This window comes from Nanorana parkeri, unplaced genomic scaffold (genome assembly GCF_000935625.1).
Source record: "Nanorana parkeri isolate BGI_ZX_2015 unplaced genomic scaffold, ASM93562v1 scaffold133, whole genome shotgun sequence".
Taxonomy (NCBI): domain Eukaryota; kingdom Metazoa; phylum Chordata; class Amphibia; order Anura; family Dicroglossidae; genus Nanorana; species Nanorana parkeri.
In genome coordinates, this window is record NW_017306401.1 from 27,811 (window position 1) to 44,390 (window position 16,580).

Here is a 16,580-nt window from a genome sequence, read left to right on the forward strand (position 1 = left end):
TTAAAAAATATATAAAAAAATAAATGATTAAAAAATAAATAAATAATTTGTAAAAAAAAAATGTGCACCATATCGTGGTGTACGCCATGCACATGCGCTGCAGTGCGTTGTTAGAACGCATCGCAGTGCATGATTTTTTTCTTCTTTAAAAAAACATTAATGTAACTGTGGCAGTGCATGGCAAAGCTTTGTGACGCATTGCCTTGCGTTGTGATACCTTGTGTTGCAATTAAAAATACGCCTGTATCATTTTATCACAACACACCAACACAGCGCAAAAACTATTTTTAACATAAATAGCTTATTTACAGTTTTGAGTTCCTTCATTTTTTTACCTTTTTGCAAAAAGGCTCAATTTAAAATGTCAAAATATTTGTTATTTATTAACTCAATACAGTTTTATCTTTTAGATTTAGTCAGAAAATATTTTTTTTGTGCACTGATACTGATTTTAGTGCTTTATCAATTGAATTGTGTATTTTTATCATGTTATTTTAAATTTGAGAAACATTTACGCAATTTTCGCAGGGCCTTCAAATTTAGTAGCACCATCTTGTTATTCTACCAGGCCTGTGCTTTCAGAAAATATATGGTTTGGGGGGTCTTTTACAAATGCTAGCAACACAGCAGCTGAAAATCAAATCAATGGGAAAAATTGCAAAAATGGTGTGTCCAGCTGAGGCGCAAAATGTTCCGGAGGGCTTGGCAGCGAAAGGGTTAATGGCCTTAGAATTATTGCTTGCACTTCGATGTTTGCGATGGTATGTAACATATGTGGTGCCATCGTCGTTTTCGCACGTAGGTGCACCCGACACCTGTTTGTATGTGCATGTATGTGGGGGCGGGGACTTAAACATTTTTTTATTTTTTATGTTTTTTTAATGTGTTTTATTGCAGTTTTTAAACTTTTTTTACACTTAACTTTATTGATATCACATAAGGGCCTCGCAAGCCTGCGTTGGCTGTGCACAATGTTTTCAGTTTCCCGCTCGTGCATGCGCAGGGGCGCACGCATTAGCACGGGTGGGGAAGGACATTTAAAAAAGCCCACCAGCCATCAAGAGTGAGCCATCCAGCCCTTTAATTACAATCGGCCGGAGGGCAAGTGGTCAAAGATAAGGGTAAAGTTCCTATTTAAGATAAAAGATTTCGGAGCAGCCATTTCACTTCAGAGGAAGTTTTTGCTTGCACATGGTTAAATCTCTTAGTAACAAAAGATAAGACTCACCAAGTAGTTTAGCCCCAAAATGTATTATGTGACAAAGCCAAATGACCTCAGATGAACACTGCCATTATTTGCCTGTGCCATGACATGCAGTGCAGCTGTATATATACACCATCAAAGAAAGAATGGCTTCTAATAAAAGGTATTTTAATTTGTGATAGGTCTGCTTGAGTGAGTCACTAAATCTAATGTAACAATCAGTGTAAATGAAGGGCCATGTGAGCTAACATAGTCACCTCTGCCCGCTAGCGGTTGTGTACAATAACAAGGGTGTAGTTATGTAGGCTATAGGCAATCACAAACCTTTATCTGTTTTAGTGTCATTAAAATAAACAAACATGAAAAGAGTTCAGTGTTCCAATGTCCAAGGTCAGTTTAACTAATAGGTATTCAGAACAAGCATTGTGAAATAAATGAAAAAGGCTTTGTTATCCTGCTTTAAAATATTTCCTTACTTTTACACACACTACATATTCCTGCCGCTTCTGAGTAGCAGATTCTGCCGATTTTTGTGTTTCCAGGTCTTCATATTATTCCGGTACATTAAAAATATGGGTGTATGGGCACCTTAAGGTTTGGGATTCGAGGTAAGTCCTGAGAAGTTTTTTTAACCCATAACGCACTACATGGCCTTTGAACTATGGCCAGCATGCTTAGAAGGACAATATGGTTTTTATTTAGGGATAAGCCATACACAGGGCAACCATGGTGTCAGGGAATTGGAATATGTTGTAATGAAAGCATAAGGAAAGCTGACAAACTTCAAAGAGAGAAATAATAGTCAGTTAGGAAAATGTACTTTCATACTGATTGCTAGTTTTTTAAGCAATCAACCCCTTTGGTGCCTTTTTTGTTCTCTTTTATTTCATTTTATGGTTTATTTGAGGTCAGTGGTCACTTTTAAATTACCGTTTATGCCTTCCACAACAAACTTTTTTTCTGCAAGTTGGGCTTTTCTTTTAGGTGTTGCATTTTTTTCCTTTTTCTTTTATGTTGATAAAGTCTTTTAGGTTTTAGGGTACTTAAAGTGGACTATACTTATTACCATCGGTTCTTTAAGCTGCACACCGTTGCATTTTATGAAAGGAAAAATAAAGTGCAAAAACAATGTGCACCTAAACCACCTCACATTATATCACTCACATTTAATGTACCATCTTAGCCTGAAAAATAAAATAAATGTTAGGCATAGAAGGGTTAGGGCAATTATACCTGATTAAAACTAGACTTGTGCACGGGACTAAATTTAGTTTTGTTTTTGCTTTGTTTCTATTTGGATTTAAAAAAAACATTTATTTAGACCCTTTAGGTCTGGCAGAAATGTGAGGGGTCCCCTTTTAAAATCCCTTACTGGAACCTTAATCCGAGCATCGGCATGAAGGAGCAGGAAAGGGGGGGGCAACTATGAGCCCCCTCCTGCATCAGACCACATGCCCTTAACAAGGGGGGGGGGTCCTTTGCTATGGGAGGACCAATGCACCAAAAAAAAAATCCCTGCCGCCATATCAGATCCTGACGAACAACGTCCGCAAATGACAAGTCTGCTCTGGAAGGTAAACAAAAGGGGTAGAGTGAGTCGTGACTTCACTGGACTTGTTCTGCCCATTTGTTTATATTCTTTTAGGGGACTGAGAGCTGTTATGGAATGTAAACAAATGGGCGGAACAAGTCATGCGAAGTCACAGCTTGCTCCACCCCTTTGTTTACCTTCTGAAGCAGACTTGTCATTTGCGGCCGGTGTTCAGTGGGTGGCAGGGATTTTGTTTTCCAACACGTCGGTGACCATCGTCCTTCGTGATGGGCGAGGATCTATATGGTTGATTTTAGATTTTAGAATATATATATATATACAGTATGTCACAGAAGTGAGTACACATTTTTGTAAATATGTTATTATATCATTTCATGTGACGACACAGAAGAAATGAAACTTTGCTACAATGTAAAGTAGTGAGTGTACAGCTTGTATATCAGTGTACATTTGCTGTCCCCTCCAAACAACTCAACACACAGCCATTAATGTCTAATTAATGTCTAATGGGCCCAATATGGACATTTTCACTTAGGGGTGTACTCACTTTTGTTGCCAGCGGTTTAGACATTAATGGCTGTGTGTTGAGTTATTTTGAGGGGACAGCAAGTGTACACTGATGTACAAGCTGTACACTCACTACTTTACATTGTAGCAAAGTGCCATTTCTTCTGTGATGTCACATGAAATAATATAATAAAATATTTACAAAAATGTGAGGGGTGTACTCACTTCTGTGAGATACTGTATGTATTTGGCTTTTGCTTGCAGAGTGGGGACAAGGCAGAAGGGGATCACTTTGGTGCAGTTGGCCAGCTTGAACATTGACATTTCAATATATGTGACATTAGGAATCCCAGTTTTTATGTACATTTCTTCTAGAAATGTAATAGGTTGCAGAGGGTTAACCTAGAATACTTTAGGTGTTAACTATTATTTGTTATTGTATGCTGAAGCACCTGGAACATAAAATCCTTTAAAAATATTTAACATTCAGTAAATTTGTATTGACACAATAAATCTGCTTGCAGACAACATTCCTTTATCTTCTTGTCTATACACCTGTCACAATATTTGCTGCATAAATGTATTCATTAGGGATGACATAAGCAGGAGTTAAGGGGTATTCAGGAACGGGGAGATCATATCACACTGAAGCATAAAAATAGAAGAGATATAGATGATTCATATGTCATGTAGCGGGCTGAGAACATTCATTGACAAGTTTTCACACCTTGTGATTTCTTACACCTACAGAATGCAAACACCACAGCAGAACTATAGAAAATATCATCCACATTAGAAGTAATTAGCAAACAAGCAAGTTTCAAGAATCAATATTGTTGTTTTTTTTAACAGTAATTTTTTAATTAAGTTTGACATATTAACAAGGAACAAATAGGACAAACAAGAAACATAGGCCACAAAGGCAATACAGAAACATACAGGGTACATAATACAAAGGTTTCCTGGTAAAAGCATAAATACATAAAATCACACCAATCAATCCGCAGTGCAGAGAGCTTAAGCAGGAGAAGGAGCATCAATTATGCTAAGGACCAAATCTCAAAATGCATAAGGTCAATATCTCACTAGGGTAAGCCAGCATTATGGCATAAGATTCAGCAGGTTCTGTAGTATAGGAACATCTCACAATCCCACAGCAAACACAATGGGAGGGGATGGGATACAACTCAAACCCTCCAATGTTAGTCCCCTAGCCTCCATCAAGTCCAAGTCCATCCAAATGTGATCAAATTTACGTGGGCAATCCCGACTCATATAAGTCAGCTTATAAAGAGGGCGGCGCATCCAGCTTCCATCTAATAACAATCTCAGGTCTAGCATAGAAGGTCACATAAGAAATTAGGAGTCTAGTAGCTTGGGTAGCGGGCACCTGGTCCACCAGACCCAATAAGAATATCTTAGGATTCGCTACAAGTTGCAAACCAGTGACACTATTAATTATGGAGAGTACAGAAATCCTATAGGGCTGCAGCAATCAAACCACATGGAAAAAGGGTACCAACCGCCACCTTGCACCTATGACAAAGAACGTCCCCTGTATGGTAAATAGCTGCCAGTCGAGAAGGAATGAAATATTCCCTATGTAAGAACTTCAACTGGAAACATGTATCTCTAGGGGAGACAACAGTCATCTAGTAGTACTGTACACAGCTCCCCCCCAGTCATCCTCCGTCAGTGAAGGGATATCAGCTTTCCATTTTCCAAACAGATGAGGTATTGTGGGACCGTCAGCACAGGTCAGTCGAAGATAGAGGGAGGAGAGAGGTTTGTGAAACCTACCATTCATCAAAAAACGTTCAATACTATCAGACTCAACTGTCATCAAATGTAGAAACTGAGATTGAAAGGCATGTTGCAGTTGCATTCAGCAGAAAAACCTGGAGCCAGGTAAAGACTGTAATCAACATTGTTATTTTTAATTAATAATTGATTTTTTAACATTTTCAGCACAGGGGAAAAATGGCGTTCCAGGAGAAAAATGATAACCCCAACCTTCCATTTTACCATTCTTTCGGAATTCTTGGAAGTGATGAATGAACAATCAAGAATATTAGTTGAGAAATTTAAGAACTGTTTGGATATGGATGCTTTCAACTGCTTCATGGATGTAACTCTGTGTGCCCTGGATATCATATCTGGTAGGTTATGGGGTAGTGGTGAAATGTAATCATTTAGAGCTAATCACCAGGAATTATATTTTTATTAAACTGGTCTAGCTTGGTTACATCTAATTCTTCATATTTTAAACCCAGAAGACTGCTTTGAAAACAGAAATTCACTGTAGTAGACTGTGCTTCATATAGTCAGCACTGCTGTTTCCTTGGTACTGCTCGAGCGCCTTGCCCTCTGTATACTGAACACAGGGAGTCACTTTCTCAGCACCTCCACCACTCAGAAAACATATTGTATTTTTCTTAATTTAACACTGACTCTGATTGGACAAGACGAAGATTGTAATGCCATCTTTCTCTCCTCTCTTCTTCTCTTGCCTCATTCAATCAGAGGATATCCTGTATTCATTAGAAAAGTACAAGATGTTCTTTGAATGGCGGAGGTGCTTAGCAAGCAGCTCACTTTGTTCAATATACAGTAGTCACTCGTGCATCATTTGTAAGAGACTAGCACTGACTGTATTTAGCATAGGCTACTACGGTGAATTTCAGCATCCCCAGCTGCCCTCCAGATGTTGGAAAGGAAGAACTAGATGTGACCATGATGGAACAATGTAAGTTTAAAAAAAAAAAGTTAAAGTTTAAGTTAATCCATAAAACCAAACCAAACCTTTTTTTGGTAAGAGTGGTGGATGATTACAATCTCTGTCACCGTCCTTCCAGCTGTGGTAAAACTACAAATCCCATGAGGCATTGCAAGATTCTCACAGCCACAGGCATCATGGGATTTGTAGTTTCACCACAGTTGGAGGGCCGGAGGTTCCCCACCCTTGCACTATTGCATCAGATGAGCAAATTTGGCCTAGATTGTCAACGAGTAATAAAAACCTAACCAAAGTTCTAACCCTACTCTGTCCACATCTAAAAAAAAAAATGTTTTTAAATTTAAATATAATTTCAAGATATGAAAATAGTAAATAACATTAACTTGGAGTGCTTCATTTTTGTGTGATGCTAAATAAAGACAATGTCATAAATTCTCAAGTCAGAGCATGAAAAAAATGAAGCTAGCTTGATTCACAAGCACATGAAACATCTGTTGCAGATGTAGAGAACTGTACTTCCTCAGCACGTCTTGGTCAGCTAGCAATATATTAGAGGCCAGAGTAAGAAAATAAAGCCAGAGTAGGCCCAGCTAGCAGTGCTAATGCTAGTTGCACCTAAGCAGTAACTTCACGTAGACTTTAGTGGGGCTGTACTTCTAGCATCTCTACTGTAAGATTATGGCTTCATTCAAGTCTATAGGGAGTTACTACACAGGCGCTGCTAGCCCCAGAGAAAATCTTGAGCCAGGATATAAACGCTAGAGGAGGCTGCTGCTTTCAGGGAGGGGTAATTAAGCATCTGGGTGAGGGGCTTCTTTGTTAGACTAGGTTATGGGGCAAGGAAGGGTGTGCTAGGTTCTTCTTTAAAAAGTAAACTTGTACTTTAAGTTTCTGGCTCAACTTGTTTCTGATGCATGAACAAATCGTGCACCATCTAATTGTCCAATTGGCTTATTAATCCATTGGCTGTAGTGTTTATGTCAAAACTCTTAATGCTGGAGCCAGTTCACAATCCAATTGTGGACTCTGTAATGAACTGTGTACACCCGCCTTTAGTTACACTGCTGTTACAAGTGTCCCTTAGTTACAGGCGCAAACAAAGGGAACCTTTTTTTTCCACTGGTGATGGTGCACCCTATCCCCCAAGGAGCCAGCTCATGGATAGCTCTAGTGAACATGGGCATATGTCAGGAATCTGTGGTGGTTTCACCCATTTGGGTGCTTGGCAGTCATCTGAGTCCTGCTCCCCTATCTGTGTGGCTGTTGGATATCTCTGATCATTATTCCTTCTGGCGCAGCTTCTCTTTTTTATGTTTTTCTTCTATCTTCCCTGGGTCATGCTGTTCACCTGTTGCTTTGCTTTTGTTTCTGTTCTCTGCTGCAGTCCTTCTCTTCTTTAATGCATTTCAGACCTCTTGGATGAGGCAGACCTGTGTCCTAGCACAAATATACCTGCTCTTTTAATTTATTCAGGTGAGTTGTGTACATGCACAGGTGAAGTCAAGTACACACCTTGGTCCATACTCTTTTAAAAAGTGTGCTTCAATATGATTCTGTTATCCTCAGATTCTTTTTCTTGTTGCTCTGTCTAAAGAGGATTCTCATGCATTCTGTCATTGCCAGGGTCCATTACCTATATTCTTACTGCTGTCTTCTAGCTTATTGTACACCTTGACCCCTGCCCACTCTCAGTTTGTGTAGACCCTATACCCATCCTATGCTTGATCTCCCCAAACCTGCTCTTCTCAGACTTGTTAGAGTTTTTGGATCTGATTGCTTACTTGTCCTAACCTTGATAGTATTCTGCCTGAACTGAACTTGACTGTGATCCTCACTACGCATTTGCTCCTTACTCTAGTTTTGATGGAGTTACCTATGGCAAAGACCTTAGGCAAATCTCCTTGACTACTTCATGTTTCCTAATGTACCCTTGGTGAAGAATGGTTTCCTTGTGTTAGGAACATATAATATGGTGTGTAACTTCCTGGTGGCTACCACGTACCAGTGCATGTATTTAAAGCTCCCTAAAAGTAGTTGCTGAAGGTATAGATTGATTTAGAAGTGTGAAAACAAAAGGGAACAGAGCGCCATCTCCGTGTGTAATATTGTTTAATAAAATAAATAAAACAAGGGATATAAGTACTCACAAGCAAACGTTTTCATCACGCTTTGACAACAAACAAGAGGCCACCCTGTCTGTTAACCCAACATGATGATTCTGATGAAGGGGGCTTGCCCCTGAAACGCATCAATCTTGCCTGCCAGTGAACGGTGATGTGACCGGAGACAACCGTGGTACATAGTTGGGGCGATACCATGTTGGGTTAACAGACAGTGTGGCCTCTTGTTTGTTGTTAAAGCCTGATGAAAACGTTTGCTTGTGAGTACATATATCCCTTGTTTTATTTATTTTAATAAATTATTTTACACATGGAGGTGGCGCACTGTTCCCTTTTGTTTTTTATGTTCATGGTGGAAGCACCAGAGCCTTGGATGAGCAGCCCCTCAAGTCTTTGTGAAAAACTGTGATAAACTGTTGAAAACTTTGATTATGCAACAGCAAGTGGATCGTTCAGCTGGCAGCCATTGGCGCCAAGAGTTAAAGAAAACTGTTTGTCTGATGTAAGAAGTGTCCATGGCTCTCTTATTCTCCAGTTGCACTGCTTCTACTGTAAACAAAACAGCGGTGGTGTTGATATAGGTGTAAGGAAATTCAACTTGTGGACATGAGCTGTATGAAAATGACCAACATTTGCAGGGTTAGGAGGAATTACACAATGAGCAATTCAACTTAGAAAAGGGATGCAAATAGGAGAACATATATAATCCAGACAATTGTGGTTGGTGGCCATGGTAGTGGTGTGAGGTGTTGAATGGTGATGTATTTTTATTCACAAAAAAGACAAGATGACCAGTAATCAGCAATAAGCATTGTAATCTAATGATTTAAATTATTGTGTTATTAGGCAAACTGCTAAGTAAACAGAGGTGCAATTTTCCTATGCATGATACCCTTACCATGGATAAATAGCAAGTTCTATTTATTATTCATTAATGATGTCCTAGAAATAAGGGAGGAAGCTACAATAAGCAATACAAAATGTATGAAGAGTGGCAATTTTGTTACGAGCTATATAATTTTAAATATGTACATTTCAGTAATGATCAGATAGTAAATTGCTATAATGGACCATTATGTACAATTGTCTTTATTAAAGCATCTTACGTGAGCACTGTGTAGACAGCCTCATTGTTCTTAATAAGAGACCAATTTTCAATGCTGGTTTTGTGTTTCCTGTTCTTTTTTACCTACAGAAACTGCCATGGGGAAGAAAATCCATGCACAAAGTAACAGCAGCTCTGAATATATCCAAGCAATTTATAAGTAGGTTTTGTTATTATTGATATTTATAAATGATCCTCTATGAAGAATCTATGGGTCTTCCTCTATGTTATACTGTATATGTAAAACAGAAAGATTTAACACTGTAATGTAGTATTTCTGAAATCTGAATAGAGGCTGAAAACTTTCAGTCACGTATTGATGCTGTGCACCCTTCACATTTTATTCAAAACCCAACTCACCTTTGGATGATCATTTGTCCAAAAGTGTGTCACTTGGCAAAGCCTTATAGTATTGCACTTGATAGTTCACCTTGGGTAGTCTATCCATCAGCATCTGTCAATTTAATTAAGACAGTGAGCCCAGCAAGAATATTTTGGAAGACACTTTGGAATTTCAACTTCCAAATTGCCATAAATTAGTTCTGTTACAGAAACCCAGTAAGGCTGTGCAGTGTCAGGCTGTGCAGTGGTGTCAGGTACCACATATAAACATTATTTATTGGCTTTCTCTTTTAAAGAGCATTTGCACGTTCACAGACAAATTAGGATACCACCTATTTTACATTTGTTAAACGTTTCCATTCACATAGTATAAGCTTAAAAAATAAAAGAAAATGATTTTTGCAGTTTAAATAGCTTTTACTTGGGTTGGGGTTTTAAGGGTTACAATTTTTTGGGTTCTATTTATTTTAAATGTGGCTTGTGCATTGTATGTTAATGAAGCTCATCACAATCCCCAAATTTCAACCCCAAGACTTTCTATTGGGACAGACCGTTGTAAAAGGGCTATGAAAAACCTGGAAACAGCCATCTTGCCTGATTTAACAAAAAATCTAGTAGGATGAATTTTTTTAAATGTTATTTTTCAGTATGTTGTGTGAATAGAAACACATAACTAACATATGGTAGGGTTTTCCTAAATTTGGCTGCAACAGTGGAAATACACTTTAACTGCATATATAATATAGCTATACAGGTGAAGATGAGAAACATTTTAAATTTTGATGAAAGTCAACCCTTGGGGCCATTTTCTTCCTTACAATGTGACTTAGATAGGATGGACTCCACCAACTCCGAGCCCTGTTTATAGTGTCTAGTGGGCTATTCTAAGCATAGGAATAGTTGCATTGTGGGTTTCTGAAATGTGTCAAGTGGTGTAGAAAAAAAAAGCTTTGAAAGCACTCCCTACTTTTGTAAAATAATAATAATAACAATAATAATAATATAGCTTATACAATTGAGAAAGCTGATTGGATGACCAGTGAAACGTCTTCAGGAAAAATACAGCAAATCCGGTTGCCTTGACTTATTTTTTACAGCTATACCATGACTTGGATGAATGAGAAAGTTCACAAACATGCTGGCAGGCAAATTGGCTCCTGTCTAAAGTGGCCCTAGTGTATATGCAAGTCCAGTTGCCTTGACTTATTTTTTACAGATATAGCCTACCAGCATGTCTTTGGAGTGTGAGAGGGAACTGGAGTACCCAGAGAAAACCCACAGAAGTGCAGAGAGAACATGCAAACAAGTCTTTGCAGATAGTGTCCTAACCAGGATGCAAATTGGGGACCCCCAGTGGCACAGGTTCTAACCACTAAGCCACTGTGCTGCCACAGGTTGTAATAATACATTTCTCAACTTACACTTTGTAGGCATGGGAAGCTTATATTTTTGGAAAGTAGTTTAGACGTCCCAGGGCATGTTGACCCAAAGCTTTCAAATCAAAGTAGGCCTGTGCAATAAATAAGACCTGTTATGTTTGCTACTACAGCTTTTGGTGGATCACAACAGCAGACCTTTATTAAAAGAAAAAAAAATTGGAAGCTTCATGGCTGGTGTTTTTTTTTTAATTTTAAATGATAATTGCCTACTTTTTAAGGCATTTTACAGTACTTCATTAATTCAGAAATGTGATTTAAATATTCATTTATTTTTCATTTCTTTCTCATACTAGAATGAGTGATATCCTTCATCGCAGGCAGAGGCTGCCATGGTTATGGCCAGACCTCCTATACTCAAAGCTCGCAGAAGGCAAAGAGCATGATAAGAACCTTCACATTCTGCACTCATTTACTGACACTGTGAGTCATTTTCAAATCGGTTTCTATTCTTTCATTTTTTGTCTCTGTAAAGGAGTGACATGTTTCTTTAGCTTAGTAAAACTGTGTTAACTTGAATCTTTCGTTCTAGGAAACCCTATTTATTAAATTTCCCTACATGTGTGATTGGGTACTAAAGAGAATAGAGGTCCAGTGAGCTAAGGAACATTCTGATTCTATTTCTAAGTAATTGAAGAAGATTGTTCATGCATTTTAGTCTATACCTTACAATGCTACCAAATTCTCATCTGGGTTTTATAAGAAGTAGATTTTTAGCTCTTATGTATATAAGATGAGCTGATCTTTTAAATGTGATGATATTAGAGACCTGTGCAAATGGCATTTATGTACACAATATTGGTCATCTTACAGTTACAAATGATAGAACATTTTTGCTTCTGAAAACAAAACTAATGAAACAGGGGCGTAACTAGAAATCACAGGGCCCCATTGCAAAATTTTGTATGGGGCCCTGTGATCTCTAGTTATGCCCCTTGCAGAGCCCAGCTGATATACCAAACAGCCCACCTGAGAGTGACCCTGCAGAGCCCGCCATAGACTCTCTATGGCGGGCTCTGCAGGGTCTCAAGTGGGCTGCACACCTCTTACCTTTCAGCGCAGTCCACCGCGTCCATCCCCGGGCCCTGCCTCCTCTTTCATCGTCGGGCTCTGTCTTCTCCTCTATTGATGGGCCCCGCCTCCTCTTACATCACTGGCCCCTCCTGCTCTTAGGTCGCCGGGCCCCGCCTCCTCCTTCACTGCAAACACTGGATCCAGTCTCTTCTGCAGAAGCTGCTGGCTGTCACTGACACAGCTCAGCGGCAGATGTGAGGAAGAACGCGCGTCATTCCTCTTGACAGCCAGCACCCTGATATGCCATAGCGACCCAGGTGGCCCGCACGGCATCAGAGGGATGCCCTGGCCGGGCCCCCCTGTGCCCGAGCCCCATAGCGGCCTCCTGGGTCGCTATGGCGATTGTTACGCCACTGTAATGAAATAATAAACGTTGTAAGCATGATATATAACCTAGAGTTCAGGTAAAGTAAGTTTTATACTCAAGACAAACATTTGCATTTCTGGTTGTCCAGTATTGAGATATATACAATCTGACATACAGGGCAGGACTGTCTGGCAAGTAGGCGGTAGGAGAGCAGAACCGCCTGGCAGGAAAGAGGACCTTAACTCACAACAAACTGCAAAAGGCTAATCCAAGTCAAATTCACATACCTACGCTGCTTTGGAATCAGCTAGACATGTGCGCCCGCAAAAAAAAAAATTGTTTTGTTTTGTATTTTTCATTATTTAGTTTTTCGGGATTCGGGCTTAAAAGTCAATTTGTTTAAGGATTCAGACGAAATCCAAATTTTCGTTAATTTCGTTAGCGGTAGTATGTACGAACGAAATTTCCTTACTAATAAATTGTCGCAGCAAAGTGGCATTAGACAAAAGAAAAAAACAATCTATTTTTTTCTTGCAGGTTGAGGTTCCCCCACAATTTATACCAGACCCTTTAGGTCTGGTAGGAATGTTAGCATGAACCCCCCCAAGTTAAAAATAAGTTTAAAAAAGTGCACAAGGTTCCCCCATAAAAGTCATACCAGGCCCCACCCTCAAAAAATTGGAAAAAAAGTGGGGCTAAATTTCCCAACCAGACCCTTAATCCGAGCCCAGGCCTGGCAGGGGGGACAAGGGAGCATCTCCCCCTCCCTGCGCCATACCAGGCCACATACCTTGGCATTAGGAGGGTGCTTTTTCAGGGTCCCCCCTGGAAAAGCACCTTGTCCCCATGCCAATGGAGACAAGGGCCTCTTCCGCCACAACCCTGGCCCAGTGGTTGTGGGGGTCTGCGGGCAGGGGGGCTTATTTGCATCGAGGTACCCACTTTATTAAGGGGCACCCAGATGCCGCCCCCCCTTGTGAATGAATAAGGTGTAGTTGTTACCCCTACTCATTCACTAAAGGGTCAAATTAAAAGTAAATAAACTCACAACACTCTTGAAAAAATTCCTTTAATTGAATAAAAAACAGAGTCAGTTTTTGACAAGTCTTTTATTTAAAAAAAAGGATCCATCAATGTAATCCAACGTCAATCACGATGAAGGGCATCCGCCGACTCACCAAAATAAAAAAAGTCCGACCCGTCCGAACCCGACAAAGACACGCTGCAAAATGACAGCTCCAGCCCGAATGTAAACAAATGGGCGGGGCTTGTTCCACCCATTTGACATTTTGAGCTGTCATATAACACGATAGCATTCGGGAGCTCCCGAATGCCATTCGGGTCTGAGACCCGAGGTGTCATAATACTATTTATATGACACCGCGGCCCCTGGACACAGCGGGGAATTCATCGATCTATTAAAGTCTAGACTTTTTAATAACTATTTGATTTAACCCTTTAGTGAATGGGTAGGGGAACAAGTACCCCTTACTCATTCACAAGGGGGGCAGCATATGGGTGCCCCTTAATTAAAGGGGTACCCAGATGCCACTAAGCACCCTTGTCCGCAGACCCCCACAACCACCGGTTCAGGGTTGTAGGGAAGAGGCCCTTGTACCCATCGGCATGGGGACACCCTCCCAATGCTGAGGGCACGTGGCCTGGTAAGGTGCAGGGAGGGGGGCACTCGATTGTCCCCGTTTTCCCCCCAATTTTTTGGGCCTGGGGTTCCCCCTTAAAACTCCTACCAGACCTAAAGGGCCTGGTATGGATTTTGGGGGAACCCCACATACTTTTTTTTTGTTTTAACTTGGGGGAGGGTCCCTCCTAACATTCCTACCAGACTTAAAGGGGCTGGTATGAATTGGGGGGGAACCTCACGCTTATTTTTTTTTCATCTTCTGCAGACTGTAAAAAAAAAAAAAGTTTTCTAATGTCACTTTTCTGAAACGGAATTTCGTCCAACAAACAAAATTTCGTCCAGACTACCGCTAACGAATTTCGGGAATTTGCATTCTGTATTTTTGTAATTCGGAATTCGGATGCATCCGAATGTCCGAATTTCCGAAATTTTGTACAAAGTGAATCGCACATGTCTACAATACACCATCCGCGTGATATACTGTTCGGAGTCACTTTAGAGGTAGTGCTCCATTATGTGCCTGGAGTTTCCTTTGTAGCTGCCGTAGCTCTTTCTCTTGTAGGTGCCTCTCGCTTTCTCTGCTGGGCTTTCCAGATCCAGCGAAAACACGATCTGCTTTGTTTGCTTTGCTTTGCACTCTCATGCACCTTGAGGGCTTTCTCTTTTTCTTCATTGTGCATATTTCCTTTCCTTCTGTCATATTCATAGATTAATTTTCCTTTGGGGTATTCTAGTGTTAGTCGCTGCTCAGGTCTGGTTTCTAGAGCATTAATAAGAGCACTGTATGACTCTAGAAAGCTGCATAGCAGTAATGCCACCATGTGGTTATCTTTAATTTCCTCACCAATTGCACGTAGTTGTTCTATGATTTACAGCATGGCATTCACGCAATTCCTGGCCTTTTTCTAGCCTCATCTTATATACATTGTGTAGCAGATATAGTTTACTCTTCAGGTTTGAACGCTCATGCAATTTTTGTAATGCAGTCCACATGCCTTTAGCTGTATTCTTTTTATTATGTGGATGAGCTGGTCATCTTCCTCTAGCAGACTTATAATTGCTTTTGCTTGCCTGTTCTTCTTGTCCCATTCCTCCACGGATCCATTAGTGGGTCTGTCTGTACTCAGTATTTGCCACAAGTCGTCTTTGCTTAGCAGCATTTCAAGCTTGAACTTCCACAGCTGGTAGTTGCTATTGTTGAGCTTTGCAATTGCAAACTTCATATCTGAACTACTTGCCATCTTCCAGTAGCTTGGATGCAGCTCTTTTTGCTTTGCCGTATTCTGTTTAGCGTCTGTGGTTATCTGTTTAGATGCAGCACTGAGATATTGCTTAGAATAATGTTGCATACATGTTTACAGGATTACAACATCAAACAGGAAACATATAGATCATAGATAAGTATACATATAGAAAACTAACATACAGACTACCATAGACTAGCTTTGCACTACAGCGCCATCCAGTGCATTTCCAACATGAGGTAGTTTCAATTCTGGGTGCAGTGAATTACAGAAAAAGGATATAAAGGGTGAACATGACAACTTTCTGAAGGGAAAAAGCATAATTCTACATTTTCCATTAGAGGCTATGGGCATTTGAAGAGCTTGAACACGATAATGGAATAAAACAGCACATAAATACAAAGCTTATCTTCTACAATCATTGTCATATATTTTTGACATGTCACAATACACAACAACAGAATATTTAATGAAAAAAACCCTCTAACTTGTTTAATAAGAAAATGAGCCCAGTGACTTTGCCTAAGACAGGATGATGTCATTAGTCTTCTGCGGGCAGAGTGAGGCATTTCCTCTATCTCCTTTACCCCCATAATCAACATTGTAACTTTGTGTCAAGTCACAAGGTGGGAGGCTGCCATAGCATTCTGATCTGTGTTAGACATTTGTGATTCAGGTCAGGCAGTAGATGCTGACCTTCAACAATGTGTGAGCAAAGATGGCTCGTTCCTTCTGGAGAGAAAAGCAGGTGAAGGTGTTGACAGGGGAAGTACTGGCAATACATGCGTATAAGTATTACAGTTAAACATCACTTTGCTTACATTCACATAGCATGCTAAGTCCGCTTTAACACATTTATGAGAAAGGTGACCTTTAATTTTAAGATGTTGTTTGTTAGCTATCCTTCTACATTCTACACTGTATGTACACATTCTACATACAGTACATGAACCATTTTACAACATCATCTGACCTACATTTGATGCACATTTCATACCCGTGTTTTAATGAAGAGCAGTTTTTCCAGGCTGCTGCAGGTGACACTGCTGTTGTCATCTAGGAAAATTGCAGGATAATGAGCTCAAACACATAATACTCTTTTATTTACAAAATAGACAAAATATATTTTTCAATTAACAATTCATTATTTGAAATAAATGTATAATATACACTTATTACTCAAGTATAAGCTACATTTTAGATCTGCTTTACAATATGGGTGCAATTTGCTTTTTTTCTGAATATATATATATATATATATATATATATATATATATATATATATATATATATATATATATATATACGTA

The 16,580-nt window shown here is 39.7% G+C and overlaps 1 protein-coding gene across 1 annotated transcript in view; it reads left to right on the plus strand.

Annotated features, from left to right (window-relative positions):
• LOC108784939 (cytochrome P450 4V2-like) overlaps window positions 1-16,580 on the plus strand; it is a 39,699-nt gene that overhangs the window by 7,152 nt on the left and 15,967 nt on the right. Inside the window, exons 4-6 of the mRNA XM_018553891.1 lie at window positions 5,232-5,422; window positions 9,316-9,385; window positions 11,300-11,426. Coding sequence (XP_018409393.1) covers window positions 5,232-5,422; window positions 9,316-9,385; window positions 11,300-11,426 — 388 coding nt within the window. The remainder of the gene's footprint in view (window positions 1-5,231; window positions 5,423-9,315; window positions 9,386-11,299; window positions 11,427-16,580) is intronic.